This window comes from Perca fluviatilis, chromosome 14 (assembly GCF_010015445.1).
Source record: "Perca fluviatilis chromosome 14, GENO_Pfluv_1.0, whole genome shotgun sequence".
Taxonomy (NCBI): domain Eukaryota; kingdom Metazoa; phylum Chordata; class Actinopteri; order Perciformes; family Percidae; genus Perca; species Perca fluviatilis.
This window is the reverse complement of record NC_053125.1, coordinates 9,895,849-9,910,884: the sequence shown is the minus strand read 5'-3', so window position 1 is coordinate 9,910,884 and position 15,036 is coordinate 9,895,849. Positions and strand designations below refer to the sequence as shown.

At 44.1% G+C, this 15,036-nt stretch overlaps 1 protein-coding gene across 1 annotated transcript in view; it reads right to left on the bottom strand.

The window, feature by feature from the left end:
* Positions 1-1,381: 1,381 nt before the first annotated feature.
* Positions 1,382-15,036, bottom strand: part of efnb3b (ephrin-B3b) — an 81,336-nt gene continuing 67,681 nt past the window's right edge. The window contains exons 3-5 of the mRNA XM_039822858.1: positions 9,522-9,614; positions 6,883-6,945; positions 1,382-2,332 (exon numbers count right to left, since the gene is read on the bottom strand). Of these exons, the coding sequence (XP_039678792.1) occupies positions 1,896-2,332; positions 6,883-6,945; positions 9,522-9,614 (593 nt within the window). The 3' untranslated portion in view covers positions 1,382-1,895. The remainder of the gene's footprint in view (positions 2,333-6,882; positions 6,946-9,521; positions 9,615-15,036) is intronic.

Sequence of the window (15,036 nt, the reverse complement as noted above, 5' to 3'; positions counted from 1 at the left end):
CCTTCCTTGGGATCCTTCATTTCTCACTCGTGCCGCTTCCATCCTCCCCTCCCCTCAGCTTCTTTTTCTTTAGTGTGCAATTCCTTCAGTCTTTTCTTTCCTTGCCTCCCTCCCCTTCTCTTTTTTTTTTTCCTCTAAAGTTCTGCATTCAGGCCCCGCTTTATTCCTCCTCCCCAGACAGCACTCTCTCTCTCGCCCTGTTCTTTTTCCTTTATTCTTCTTTTTCATTTCATCCCCTCACTCCCCCTCTCCCTTCCCCACATCACCATCACCACCTCTCCCCCCCCCCACACCCCTCACTTCTTTTCACTTCTGCGTTTCAAAAAAAGCGTTTGAAAAAGAAAAAAAAAGAAAGAAAAAAAACTTTCATAGATGGTTCTACCTCAACACTTCCACAAACGAGGTCTAAACTTCAAAACTACAGCATAGTACAAGGAGCTATAAAAATATACACAGAGTTCAGAGACCCTGGTGGAGCGGGAGGAGAAAAAGGGAGGGAGGGAGTGAATGAGAGAGGGAAGAGAGGAAGAGAGACACAACCTCTGTTCGCCGGGAAAATTTAAAAAAAAAAGGGATTAAATTAATATACAACGCAAAGGGAACAGGAAGGAAACAAGGTTGTTCTAAGTTGTGAAAAACAAAAACAGCAGCTAAAAACAGCCTAGCAACAGAAGTGTAGTTTAACAGAGTGGGTAAAAATCATAAAACAATAGAAAAAAAACCATCTAGAAATTATTTACTGGATATTCATATATATATAATCTATAAGTGTCGATAGCGATAAAAAATCTCACTTTTTTTGATATTCGCTCACTATTTTGTGTTTTGGTATTTAAGACAAGTCTAAAGAACGCACTCACACACAAAGCGTACACACACACAAACTAAACCCCACACGCGCATATGCAAACTCATATGCAAACTTGCTGTACTGAAGCACACTAACTGCACACACACATCTATTGTGGAGCAGCCGCGCCATAATTATTATCCAAGTTGTATGCACGCACACGCACACGCACACGCACGCACACGCACACGCACGCACACACACACACACACACACACACACACACACATATTATTAAAATATACAAGATTCTGAGTGTCAGGATTGGTCAGGCCTCCTCAGGCCTGGGCCTGTTCGCGTTGACCGTCCCCCGGGCTTGCTGATTGGGTGAGTCCGAGGCCCCCTATTTTCTCAGGAGAAACAAACACAAAGAAACTAGAATCCTATTGGTGAGTTAGTGGCAGGGGCCGGTCTCTGGTTGGCTGATTGAGCACTGAAGGGTGGGGCGGTGGGCTAGGCAGGTATGGCCTCTGGGAATCAGAGTTCTCCGGCGCTAAGTGGGATCAAGGGTGTAGTTTTTTTTTTTTTTTTTTTTTACAGTTGTAGTCCTTTTTCTTTTCTTTTTTTCTTTTGTAAAACCTCTCAAGTCCCAACACCAGGTCCATACTCCTAGAAATAAAGTGTGTTGCCACACACACATACACACACACACATGGGCGTTATGGGGACGACTCTTCAATTCAGCACGGGTGGGTCTCGTTTAGCTCTGAGTTAACAAGAAGGGGGCACTCAGAAGCTCTTGCCCATTGGTGAGGGCCTTGTTAAGAAGGGCTATGCACCGATTGGACTTTGCCCTTAACGCACACTTGGTGGCCCAGTTGGTGTGAGAATGGGGTGGGGTGGTTTATTCAGCTAGAAACACAACTGTGGCCGGGCTCACGGGGCAGTGAGTGGGGGGGGGGGGTCCATGGGACAATACTGGTAGTACTGAGGGAGTTGGAGCTGTGATGGAGAGCTTTGCTGTGGCTTCATTTGGAGCAGGGGATCGGCTGGTAACGGGGAGAGGGGGGGTGGATGTGTCCAGTCGGCCGTAGCAGCGGGCGTCTCATACTTTGTAGTAGATGTTGGCTGGGCTCTGAGGCGGCATCTCCTGGACGATGTAGACGGGGTGTCCGTAGTCGCCGCTCACCTTCTCGTAGTGCGGGCAGTAGGCCGAGTCTGACGTCCGCAGAGGGATGATGATGTCGCTGGGCTCGGAACCGTTGTTGTTGGAGCTGCTGAGGCCCCCGCCCCCTCCCCGCTTGGGGCTGGTGAGCGAGGACAGCGACAGCGGAGGGTGGTGGGTGTCTGAGTGCTTGGCGTGCCGCCGCCTGTAACACACCACGCAGATCACAGCCGTTACCAGCAGGAGGAAGGCGGAGCCTCCCGCGGCGCCGGCGATCAGGGCGATGTTGGACGGTTGAAGGGGCCCGTTCTCCCCGTCGCCCTCGTTTCCAAAACTGTTGGGTCCTCCTCGCGATTGGGTGGAGTTCCCTGCTCCCCCTGAAACAAATCACAGAACAATGTTACTCCAATATCCACTCACGTGCTTGCCTTCAGTGTTTCCTTTTGATTTATACATGCATATCAATCATCAGGAATATACCAGCAATAACACAGCTTGCTTTCCCAATTTGTGTTTTCATGAGCTTTTAAATACACATACCACTCCTTATGGTTCTGTACCACAATAACATGAGTAACGTTGCTGGGTAAGCTCTGCTAGTGAAGGCTGCAGAGACTTAACCCAGTGGAATGCAGGAAGTATGCAGCAAATCTCACAGACGCTTTATATGTGGTCTCTTTATTGATGTAATGAAGTGGACAGTGGTGCTTATAAAATGGAGAGGGATGGCCGTAGTCTCCGTGTGTGAGAGTTCTGTGCAGTATATACTCTTGTGGACAGCCAGGCTAAGCCACAGTGTGGATCAAGGTAACACACTTTATTTCCCTAACCTTAACAACTGTATTTACTTAGCATTACAGCCAACCACATGAGGAGAGCCTCCCCCCCCGTTCTGCTCCTACCAGCAGACCACACACTCCGCCTGCCTGCCTGCTGGCCTTCCTGCCTGCCTGTCCTACTGTCTGTCTTTTTATCGGTCTCTCTGCTTATCAAACTGTCTGTCACACATCTTTCTGTTTGTCAGCCCATTGCTTCCTCTGTCTGTTGCGTGCCTGCCTGAAACCTAAGATCTTCACAGCCTCGGAGCGCAGAGTTTTCTCTGCAGGAGGTCGGGTCAGAACTCAGCAGGTGAATGATGGTCTGGACGTGTGTGTGTGTGTGTGTGTGTGTGTGTGTGTGTGTGTGTGTGTGTGTGTGTGTATGTTTATAGAGTTGGGGGGCGCTAAGGCTCTGGCACCGGACCGTGTGAATGTGTGTGGCGAACTAGTTAAAGCCGGTAATGCGAGTCCCTGCTATATAGAGCCTTTGGATTGGTCTATCATTATTCTTGGCACACATCCCTTTCTCTCCTCCCCGTCTGTCTCTCCCCTGCGTCTCCTCCGCTTCCTCGCCCTCCCTCGCTCCGTGGTTCTCTCTATCCTCGGGTTATTGTAGCCGTAATGACCTACCTTGCTCCGAGCTCGGTGCCTGGCAACTCACAACACACACACACGGACACTAAGATATGGACCTACACAACCGTGCAAGGAAATACATGCAAACACACCACAACCCCCCCTTGCTTGCTAGGCCCCCCCGTCGCGCTGGACCGACTCTGCGCAAAGCTCTAATGCCGGACGTCGATTTCACTCCCTTCTCCTCCGCCCGCTTTCTTCCTCCCTCCATTAACCCAACATCCCTCATTCTCCATCTCCATTATGACTGCCGCCTTTCACTGGCTCTCTTTATTATATCCTCTTCCTTCACCTCTCCTCCTCCGCCTCCTCGTCTCGCTCCCCCTGTTTTCCACTTCTCACTGGCTCCTGTGTTCCCTTTTTTATAGCGCAAGTTCAGACTTTGACACCTTCTTTTCCCCTTGATCCCTCTTTTTTATTTCATTAGTGAATTTATTGAACTAATTTCACCTCCATTCATCCAACAGGTCAGAACAGGTCAAGGTGATGACAAAGTCTTGTCCTTGCTTTTGAGCCAGCTGTACTTCCTCCTCTTTAACATTGTTAGTATTATAAATATTTTCTTACATATATTTTTCTACATCTTTCTGAAACTGTTTTAGAGACACAATAATTTCCCCCCACGGAACTATTGCACATTTTATGTAAATATCTGAAAATGTATAAAGCATAAGTTAAGTGTGCATAAGCATAAAGTGTGAATCAGTGCGCTTTTCCATCAACAAACTTTATATGAATACATTCAAGAGGATCTGAGGAGATTACATACTGTAATTAATGAAGCACCAGTAAATGTGATGCATCGTGGCATTTTATTGCTGCTTCCCACGTACGACTGCATTTGGTTTTTTATGAATTAATTTGTCTCTATCCATGTGTACTCTGAGGTGTTTTATGGTGATACAGAGCGGGCTCGGTGTGCACCAAGGCCCCCGTCTGGACTCGCCCAGGAGACTTTGCGGTTGCATACACTCTTGACACCCTTGCTGTTTCAATTTTTAGTTTTTTTGTTCTGGTTTCTAATGGAGTGACAGCATGACATGGATACTTTGTTTTAAAAAAAATCGCAGATGCAGAAGCAGTGTATTAGAAATTATTTCATCTTTTTCTAAAACTTCGGGCCGATATTTCAAAACTGTAACCCCATGTTTTTCTATCCAGGATCAACTAATTCATCTTACTTTTGTGCCGGTTTTTCAAAGCAAGTTGGATAAGTTCACCCTGATTCTGATACAAACTTTTCGAGGTTACGAAAGCTGGAGAAGCAGTGCTCTAGATGGGACTACACATCCCAATGTAGGCTACTCACTATGTAAAGAACAACAGGTAGAACAGCCAGTGTTTTTATGACAGAAAACAGTATGGCTTATACAACTACTTTTGCCTGTGTCACTGTAATTAATATGAAGTAATAAATGATTATATACTGTACTGAAAGCGTAATGTCTATCTACTTTATCACTGTAACGGTTAAAGAAATCAAATGCAAAGTATTAATAAATGTATACAGTACATGATACAAATGTTGTATTATTTGAGCAATTTAAAAGTTGTATAACATTTTGCTCCTGAAATCCACCCTTCTGCTGGGATCAGGACAATACATTTATTTTCGGGTCAAAGCAGGTATCCAAATCCAACGACATATACTAAAAGTTTGACCCAGAGCAAACTCAAAACTGGATTACGTGATCCAATCAGATTTCAGAATCCTTATTTTCTTTTCAACAACCCATTTTCAAGATTGGATCCAATCCGATTACTTGGGAACAACTGGGCCTTTTTGATTAAAACAATCTGGCAGGTTGTTTGTATTTCACAAACTCAAAAACGAGCAGAAAAAACACAGGAGTAGAAACATACCAACTGTGCCATTAACACTGGCAAAAGGAGTTGAGATCTCTGTGCGTGGATTCAGGGTGTAATGCAAAGCTACTATATAGGTGTATACTGGAGGTGGGTGCGGTCTAGGTTGGAAGCTGTTAAAAAACAAATGAGCGCTTAATTTTCCTTGTGATAAACTGCCATTTATATCGTCTTATTACTGTCATGTTGCGCACAGTGCTAGACTTCAATATCAGATCATGAGGTAAAAATAACACCTGTGCAACAACAGCCATCTTTACCCTGCACTGCTTAGCTAATGTGATGCATGAACCTCGCTGAATGTGTGAACCTTAAACTATTCAAACCTCCATGCAACAGGCTATTGGTTTGCATTTCGGCAAATCTGCAACATGAAAAGTCATGCTGCTTTGCCTACTAGCAGTTCCTCTTTGCATTGACAACCAACAGGACAACTTTGATACTGAAGACAAAGTCTGAATCCAAAGACTGAGAGACCAGATCTAACGTTTTAAGGTGCACCTCTTTTCTATGATTTCCAAACAGAGAAAAAATGAGATGCTATGCATTATCTGTCCATATCACAATAATGTATTTGTTAAATCCCTTGAGAGGATCAGATGAAAGAAAATGACTGTGAATAACCAGCAGTATTCCAGTTATTAGCGGAGATGATTCACATGAGGATTATAAATTCTGGCATAACGGTTGTGTCAGGAGTCAAAACAACGATTTCAGATAAGTGTGTGCTAATATGTTCTTGTGTTAGCGTCAAAAATGTGTAAAACCCCTCATTATGTGTGTGATGTAAATCAGTCCTGTAGTGTGTCCAGTGTTGTTTGTCTCATTCTAGTAAAAACACCACGCACTCTATTGTTGATGACTTCACACATACAGTTCTCACCTATGTGAGGTATGGACAAAGTGTGAACGCCCTGATTCACACATTCGGTATAGTACACAACAACAAAACGAGGGAGAAATATGAACACAACATGTTCGTTCTCCTCCACTGAATGACTTAGAGGTAGAGCATGTGTCTGGCCTCTCTCCATTTCCATCCCCTTGTTCTATTCCCTTCTCCTCTTTGCTTTTCAATTATTCTTTTCTTTTTCCTCCTCATGTGCCTCCTACTTCTCCCCACTCTGCTCCATCACTCCCGTCTCTTCTCTCTTCCCTCATCTTTCCGTAATTCTCATTTCTTTCTTTCTCTCGCTCTTGACGGAACTACAGAATCCAGGCCACCCAAACGAATGGCAATAATAACTCTCTGAAATGTCGCCGCCAGTCTAGCCCTCTCTCCCTCTTCTCTTCCTCCCTCCTTTTTTTCTTGTCCTTCTCCCAAGGTAGCTATTAGCCATCCATTCCCCGCCTGCAGCACTTAGCTCGGAGGGCCGGGCGCAGAGACCAGGAGGAGAGGGAAAGAGAGCGGGGGAGAGAGAGAGAGAGAGAATGATATGGAATTAAACAGAGAGATCCACAGATGTCACCACTGCACATTCTCCATCTGTCGCCTCCTCCCTCTCCCCGCTGCTTTTCTTTTTTATCTACCAGTCTTTTGCGTATTCCCTCCATCCATTATGTGGATGGATCCGCTGGGGATTATCTTCATTTTGTCTCCTGCTTACCTGGGTTTCTGCTGGTGGTGCGTCCCGCTGGCAGATCCTTCTTCGGAGGCAGCCCATATGGGCCTGTGGAGGAAAAATAAATGTGAAATATGAAGCAGAGTCAGAGACTATCTTGTACAACAGCCAAGGCTCTCGGAATTGGAACCAAGAAGTGACGTTAGCAGGGAAAGAGCCAGCCAGAAGGAGAAATAGCGACAGAGGAGCTTTAATAAAGGCTTCCCTCCCTTCCATTGTCATTCTAGGAGAGCACATATTGATTGGGCTTCAATGTGTCGTGTATGAGCACTTTTCCATTTGTTTGAATGGGAAACTAAAGAGAGGCCGTTTGTTGTTTTGGCCAGAGTGAATATACACGAGGCCATAACGGCTTGTAATCTGTAGTCGCTAAATCAGGCCATCTGTCTAGCAAGCCCTCAGTAATGGTGATGGCATTAAAGCGCGTTTATGCGACACATGCAAACCATGATGCACGCACACACGCAGCTATTGTATAAGTGCTACTCCTCACTGCTGAAAGAGATGGTTCAGAAAATACTAATTGTGTTCACTTCTGAGCCATCTGTAGCCAGCAGTAGGCTGAAAGAATATAGTTTTTATATTGGCATATGACTGTACAGCTCTGCAGTTTATGCAACATTTAAAAAAAAAAATCTGTTATTGGTCATTGCAGCAGCAGGGGAGAGAAAAATGGATATGACAATGGGGAGCTTTTGGATGAAACTGTGCAGCAAACACAAAAACACACACTTCATAACGCCCAAGCACAAACTGGGGAATGTGTGTGTGCGTGCACAGCCATCAACCTATACATACTGACATTTAGAGAAGTGTAAGGCTATTGGCTGGCGGCTCCCTCATGACAGTCAACCTAACAGAAGTTAGGGGGCGGGGCTGTCTGGATCAATAGAAACTGCTGTGTGGTCAGCAGGGGCTAGTGGAGGGAGGTTCAGGCTGAATGTGTGTGTGTGTGTGTGTGTGTGTGTGCGTGCGTGCGTGCGTGCGTGCGTGCATGTGCATGCAAGACTGTGTGAGACTGTGAAACTGTGTGTCAGAGACAGAGAGCAAGCTAGATAGATAAAGAATAAATAAGAACAGACAGGTCAATGTATGTATGTGTGGGTGTGTGTGTGTGTGTGTGTTCCTTGGAGCAAAGCAGAGCGGCCTATCTCATCAGAGATCACCATGAGGCGGCACGTCGCTTATTTAGATGACAAACAACACAGACGTGACCTTTCAGCCACATAGCAGATAAGACAGAAAGACAGAGAAGAGTGAAAATAACAGAGAGGGATAAAGAGTTGAGAGGAAACATGGGGGGAAAAGTGGGAAGTAATGAAGACAAAGTGAAAGAAATGAAAAAAGAGGAAGCGTAAGAAATAAAGATGAAACAGGGACAGAGAGAAAGGGTGAAAAAAGATGACAAATAAAAAGATGTGCGTCACAGAGTTGTGTAAAAGTGGCAGGAAAGTAGCATTTCCATTGCCCATGTGGTGAAAAAGCCACGGGACAACCGGCTGACGATGCTGATCTTATTGGCTGATATAGAGCCACAGCATCGCCACTTGGCTCTTTGCTGAAGCGCACCTTACAATACAAAAGGCCTGATAACACAGGATAGGCTAAAGGAATCCAAATAGGCGAGTGTGTGTGTGTGTGTGTGTGTGTGTGTGTGTGTGAGGTGATCGTGTGAAGGACAGGTGCCAATTATGTGTCGGAATGTGCAGGTCAGTGAAAATGCTTAAATGGGCCTTTTTCTGCTGCTTTTCTAAAAAGCCTGCATGTGAGGGTCATTACCTGGGAATATTTCCCAAACAAATTAGAAGTGTGTGCAGCTATGAGTCATTAAAAAATCACTGACTGTGTGCTTTAACACTGAAAGTCATTTTGTTATCGTGCTTTCACTGGCAGGTCAGCGATGGGGGGGGATGTGTGTGTGTGTGTGTGTTCTGTGTGTGTACGTGTGAACACCCCAGTTTGTATGTCTGCGCCCCATGTATGTGCTCATTCCCTCGCGGGTGTGAGCTGATGTTGATACCTGTAATATATATCCCGCACAGTGATATGCGAGTTTCAATGTGTGTGTGTGTCCTGCATGAGTCAGTAGTTAAAAGGCAGAGTGAGAAGGGAGTCAACAGGGCTCATTAGAGCTGACTGATCCCACACTTCTCTTCTGTTCTCACCACTTAACGAGCCCTAATATGCTCAGAGAGAACACACACGCACGAAGAAGTGATGTATGCTTGTGTGTGTGTGTGTGCGTATATTGTTAGGTATATGTGTGTAGGAAAGAGGAAGATAAGAGGGATGGTCTAAAAGTGGAAGATGCTGCATGTCAAGGCAAGGCAAGGCAAGGCAAGGCAAGGCAAGGAATGTGCAGATGGGAGATGGTGTGAGATGCGGTGGATTGGAGCCAATGGCTGTAGATATACTGTGTGTTAAGTGAGCGATTGTGTGCGATGCATGAATAACAATGTGTGTTATGAGTAAGTGTGTAAAGAAGAGTCCATGTGTGGTGGAGCCCAGCAGTTGTACTTATAGGAGAGCTCCTGTGTGTGTGTGTGTGTGTGTGTGTGTGTGTGTGTGTGTGTGTGTGTGTGTGTGTGAGAAAGTAATGTAGGACGAGAGTTGAGAAGACTTACTCTGCCCCACTTTCAGGACCACCTTCATGCCTTGCGTGGCACACACTCCGCCTCTCATGCTATCCAGGCCTTGACGCGTCCCATCTGACGTAGCTAGAGGGATGGAAACACAAAATTACACATTTAGCCAAGTAGCAGAGGGTGGTACATATATACAAACACACACACAAAAAAAAAAAAAAAAAAAAAAAAAAAAAAAAAAAAAAAAAAAAAAAAAAAAAAAAAAAAAAAAAAAAAAAAAAAAAAAAAAAAAAAAAAAAAAAAAAAAAAAAAAAAAAAAAAAAAAAAAAAAAAAAAAAAAAAAAAAAAAAAAAAAAAAAAAAAAAAAAAAAAAAAAAAAAAAAAAAAAAAAAAAAAAAAAAAAAAAAAAAAAAAAAAAAAAACTTCTATTCATATCAGTCATCCATTTCAGATGCATCTGAAATACATTCCTTCCATTCAATAATCTTCCTTTAGCAGTCCACTGGAATTCATTAACACCCCCACCACGCTGCATGGACTCAACTGCTTTCAGTCTACTGCAATTGCTGCTCGGGCTGGAAAAATAGCAGGAGAGGGGGGTAATCTAGACATGCTGATGGAAAAAAAATGGATGTTAATCCAATCAAGGGCGCATATAACATAAAATGGAGCCCCTGAGACACTAAACACTGTGTGTAGAGAGAAACTGGACCTGATTGGTTAGAGTACAGACTGTGTTGAATGAGAGCTCCAATGTTTAATACCCCATTACTATCACTGCTTTTAATTAAGCAAATTACAGAGAATTTGTTTCCATTTAAAACTGAGGGACTGATGTGTTGATACAGGCAATGAGGGACTTAATATCCATTGTTAAGCTTTAAAAGCTCTTTTTACACTGAAGGAAAAAAAAAAATGCAACAATTTAATCAGACCAGTAGAGATACAGGGTCACATTTGAATCAGCCTCCTTCTAAACTGAACTGGAATCAAACAAGTGAAGCTAGGAAGGAAGCCAGAGGAGGTCAAGCAGTGCTGACTACGGTAAGTGCACAGGCAACCGGGTGTGTGCGCATGAATCGCTGTAACACTCCAACACTTCTTCTTACATAAAGCATGTCAGCGAGTGCATTAAAGATCACTGGTCTGCGGGTCACAGCGGCCAGAGGAGGAGGAGGAGGAGGAGGAGGAGGAGGAGGAAGGAACACACAGAATGGAGGGCTCAAACCGTAAAAGTGCAGGGATAGAGATATGAAGATCCAGAGACAGACAAAAGAAAGGAGGTCAGAAAGAGGAGGCGAGGAGTGAAGAGATGAGAATCACACCTCTGCAGCTGCAGTCCCTCATTTGTACACAAATGTTGTAATCATCACACAGCCTTTGGGATCACAATGAACGTTGATGTATAGCTACAGTGGCTCGTAAAAAAGACAGCAACACATCCTTCCTTCCACCAAACCGCACAACACCCCTGCACACACCAGCCGCCTATTCTTATTTTCCCTGTTAAGGCCCCCTGGGGCTAACCCTCACCTTGTCTCCTTAAAGAAATATAAAAAATAATTACCCCCCCCCATCCCTTCACCACTTTGCTTCAGGCTACAGATTAGCCTGTCTGAAGTGTGGCAGAGACGGAGGGATGGCGGATGGCTCGGGAGAGAGAGAGAGAGAGAGAGAGAGAGAGAGAGAGAGAGAGAGAGAGAAGAGAGAGAGAGAGAGAGGGGTGTGAAAAAGAGGCAGCTTTACTTCTAACACCTCCGCCGCTCGCTCTCCCTCTCTCTGTGCAGGAGGCAGAGTGTGAAAGCAGGAGGAGGAGAGAAGCAGGCGGGGGTCATGGCGAACCACAGTCTGGTGGAAAAGCCAGGAGGCAAAATGGATGAAGGTTTAAATAAAGCACTGTGAAAAAGTTTGCACGTTCCTCAAGTTTACCAAAGCATTTTGAATCATACAGTAGTAGGCTATTTGTGTCTGTCTAAGACCTGTGTAGTATATCCTGTTGCACTAATGTAGGAGGAACATTTTATTTAATCAAATAAATGGAAATAAGTTGTGTGTCAGAACAACAGGATACAGCTCTAGTTTAGTCAGGGCTTATTTATGTAATTAGATTTTTTTTTTTTGCATCTACACCTTTTTGAAGATTTCCATGTACATTTTGACAATGACTGAATCTAACATAAAAAAAATTTATCTATATCTCTGTGGGACTATCTCCATTATAAGTGGATAAAAATATGTATTTCAATTTAACAAACTAATTGTGAGCAAATTCACTAAATCGCATGTATTTTACTAAACATCTGTAATTGCATAATTTCATCCAGAGGCATAGTGCATGAAAACAAAATGTCAAAATGATTAAATGAATGATTTAAAATGTATCATCTATCTTACTTCTCTTAAAGCAAGAAATCCTGCCAACGCATGCCAGGACAGTGCAGAATGTGATGAAGATGGGACGAGAATGTAGCAGCTCTGATCGGAGGAATGGGTGGAGGGTGGACTAAATACCCTCAACTGGTCTGAGAGAGAGATTTCTGAGAGTAATAACTCCTGACAAACGCAGGAGGACAAGAAGGTGACGGGAGACGAGGGAGGTGAGGAAGACGAGGGCGAGGAAAGGAGGATGAGGCCGTGCAGGGAAGCGAGGCAGGGAGACTGATTGCCTGTGACAAGCTGTTGGTGATATGATGGGGACAGGAGACTTTGGAGATGACCCCAGTGGACACAGGGAGGAGGAAGGGAAGAAGATAAGACTCACAGAAAGAGTGGAGGAAGTGGTAGAACAGAGAGAAAGTAGAAGAGTTAAAAACAGAAAGTAAGGAAAGAGTTTAAATGACATGATAGATGGCAGAGAGGTAAAAGACTCTAATGTCTCCATTATGGGAGAGTGGAGCAGTAATGGATACAAAGAAGAGGGAGCCAAATTGAACCAGGAGAGCCTCCATACATGTGATTTTGCAAATGCAAGTTATTTTTTTAACATCATAATCAACAGGTCACAAATATCCCAGGGGGCAATTTTTGTTAAAACAGTGAACTGTATCACGACAAATCCTCTCAAATCCATTAGCCGTGTTACAGGTGCCACTATTTCTGTAAATCTCTATTTCACAGGAACAAAGTGAACAAAGAGATCATAGCTGCTTTGTCCTTGGATCGGAAATGTCCCCACGATAATGCTGAAATGGAAATGGAAATGAGAGAGAGAAGAGATACAACAAATCAAAGAAAATCATAAACAAACATAGAAACATGAATGAGAAAGGACTGCCTTTTTTCCCCTGGAGAAAGAGCGAGAGAGAGAAAGAGAAGAGGGGGGGAAGGGATCATCGTAGTGAGACAATGGATGAAGATGAGAAGACGGAGGGAAGTGGAAAAACTTAATTAATGAAATAATACCGCAGTCAACCTCAATCAGACTGCACAGCGCCGAGGCTCTGCACACAAGGAGGCAGGCAGCCAGGCCGGCCGGGGGAGGGCTGTGTACCCAGTAAGTAAGTAAGTCCATAGAAAAGATCACAGATTGGATGGCAGTCTTTCTCCGGGTCACTCTTGTTATTACCAAGGTCAGTGCCGGGCCAAACCTCTTCTCTGCCTCCATCCTCCTGGAAGACGACTCCCCTGGAATTGGAGCTGCACAATATATCAGTTTTTTTTGAAAGGCTGGGGCATATCACGAAAGACACAAAGATTTTTTTGTGTTGTTTGAAAGAAAATATCAGTAGAAAACTGCACTTTAAAATGTAACTGTCATTTCTTTTTTGTGTGGTGCCTATTATATTCAATTCAATGTTCAATTTGTTCAATAAAAGACTGTTGGAAATGATTTCCTTTCATTTGTTTTAAATTCAACAAGCAATTTGTTGTATTTTAGCAGAATACTGAAAGCAGCAGAAAGGCAGGACTGAGTACACTTTAATATCTGTTTACTCATCACAAGTAATATCGTTATCCTCATATCGTGGCGCCCTAACTGGAATCATATCTCACATCTTTCATTCATTCAGGGACTTTAAACTACTGTTGGACATGCGTTCAGCTCTATATTGACTGTCAGCCGCTGCAGTGGACTATGCAAAACGACTTAATTTGCATGAAGAAGCAGCACAGGCCTTAATGTTTGCCATCCCGCTCTATCCCTCCCCCTCCTGTTGTGTGTTTTGCAGCCCTGGTTATATATTCTACACATGATGAGTGACAGCCGGCCTCCCGCAGCAAAACACTTTGTGTACATGTTGATTTTGGTATTTCCATCACATCCTTCTTTCTACTTTGGGACACGACTCACATTTCACTTTGCTAAAAAGTCACAAGAAGTGCTGTTTTATTGCCTGATTTCAAGTATTTCTGTTTAAAATGTGTTTTTTTGCAGAGGGACATCATGTATACTTTCCAGGTTTTGGTGCAATATGTTGTTTTAGAAAGTGAAAACAAGGATTTCTGGGGCACTGCTCCAAGGCCCTATTATCAACCAGTCAAAGTGGGCAGCTACCCCGCAACCGCAGGGGCCCCAAATGTTAAAAATACTTTGAGAATATCCACAATAAATGACAGAATCAAATGAAAAGATAAGTGGCTATAACTGGGTCATTGTCACTTAATCGTCAGGTCCTGTGTTGTTGAAGGTCCATGTGCCCAAGGGCGTAGGTTTTAGAGGTAGGGGTGCGCACATCAAGTCAATGTATCAGTCAGTATATCTGGTTTGGGATTTCCAAAATAATGGTAGTCTAAGAAAAAGTTAGAACTAGGGGCCCCAGGCAGATTAATGATACTTGAAAAGTAATGAAGCTGCAGGTTTTTCATGTTAAGAGAGATTACGGTGGAGCTCTACTGCTGTTGTGTTTAAATACCATATGTGTGGCCGAGCTATTGCAACAGTCCAAGCTCGCTACTGTACCCACACACACACACACACACACACACACACACACACACACACCAAACACACACACACACACACTCTAATTACACACACATGCCTCGAGCGTGAAGTGGGGACATCGTTTCTGATGACAGCTAGATTAAAAGGGAGCAAAACTGATAAAAGAGCAGAATAAACACCAAACTGAGTGAAGAAACAAGCAAATAAGGGCCAGGGAGGAACAAAGCTCGCTTGCTCCTGCTGTGCTGTCTCACGTTCCACGAGCACAGCAGCACCCCCGCTAGCCTCTGGTGTGTGATGGCGTGTTAGCCGCGCCACGAGTGTGTCAGGCTAACGAACGCAATAATCACGAATGCAAATGAAACCTGAAAGACCCAAACGGAAGTGGGTGTTTTTGTTTTGCCCCGGGTACAGTGGTGCATGCTAAGGCTGGAGTGGTTTGAGTGTGTACGTCTCTGTGTGCGTTTGTGTCAATGTGTGTGCGCAAAGTGTTCCCATCTGTGCAAATCAACCTAAAACCAATGTGTTGCTTCACAGCAGCTTTTAAAATCCCCCGTTTAGTTCCACTTGTTTGGCTTTTGGACCACATTCTCCAAAAACAACCACGAAACTAAGTTTGTCACTTGTGTGTGTGTGTGTGTGTGTGTGTGTGTGTGTGTGTGTGTGTGT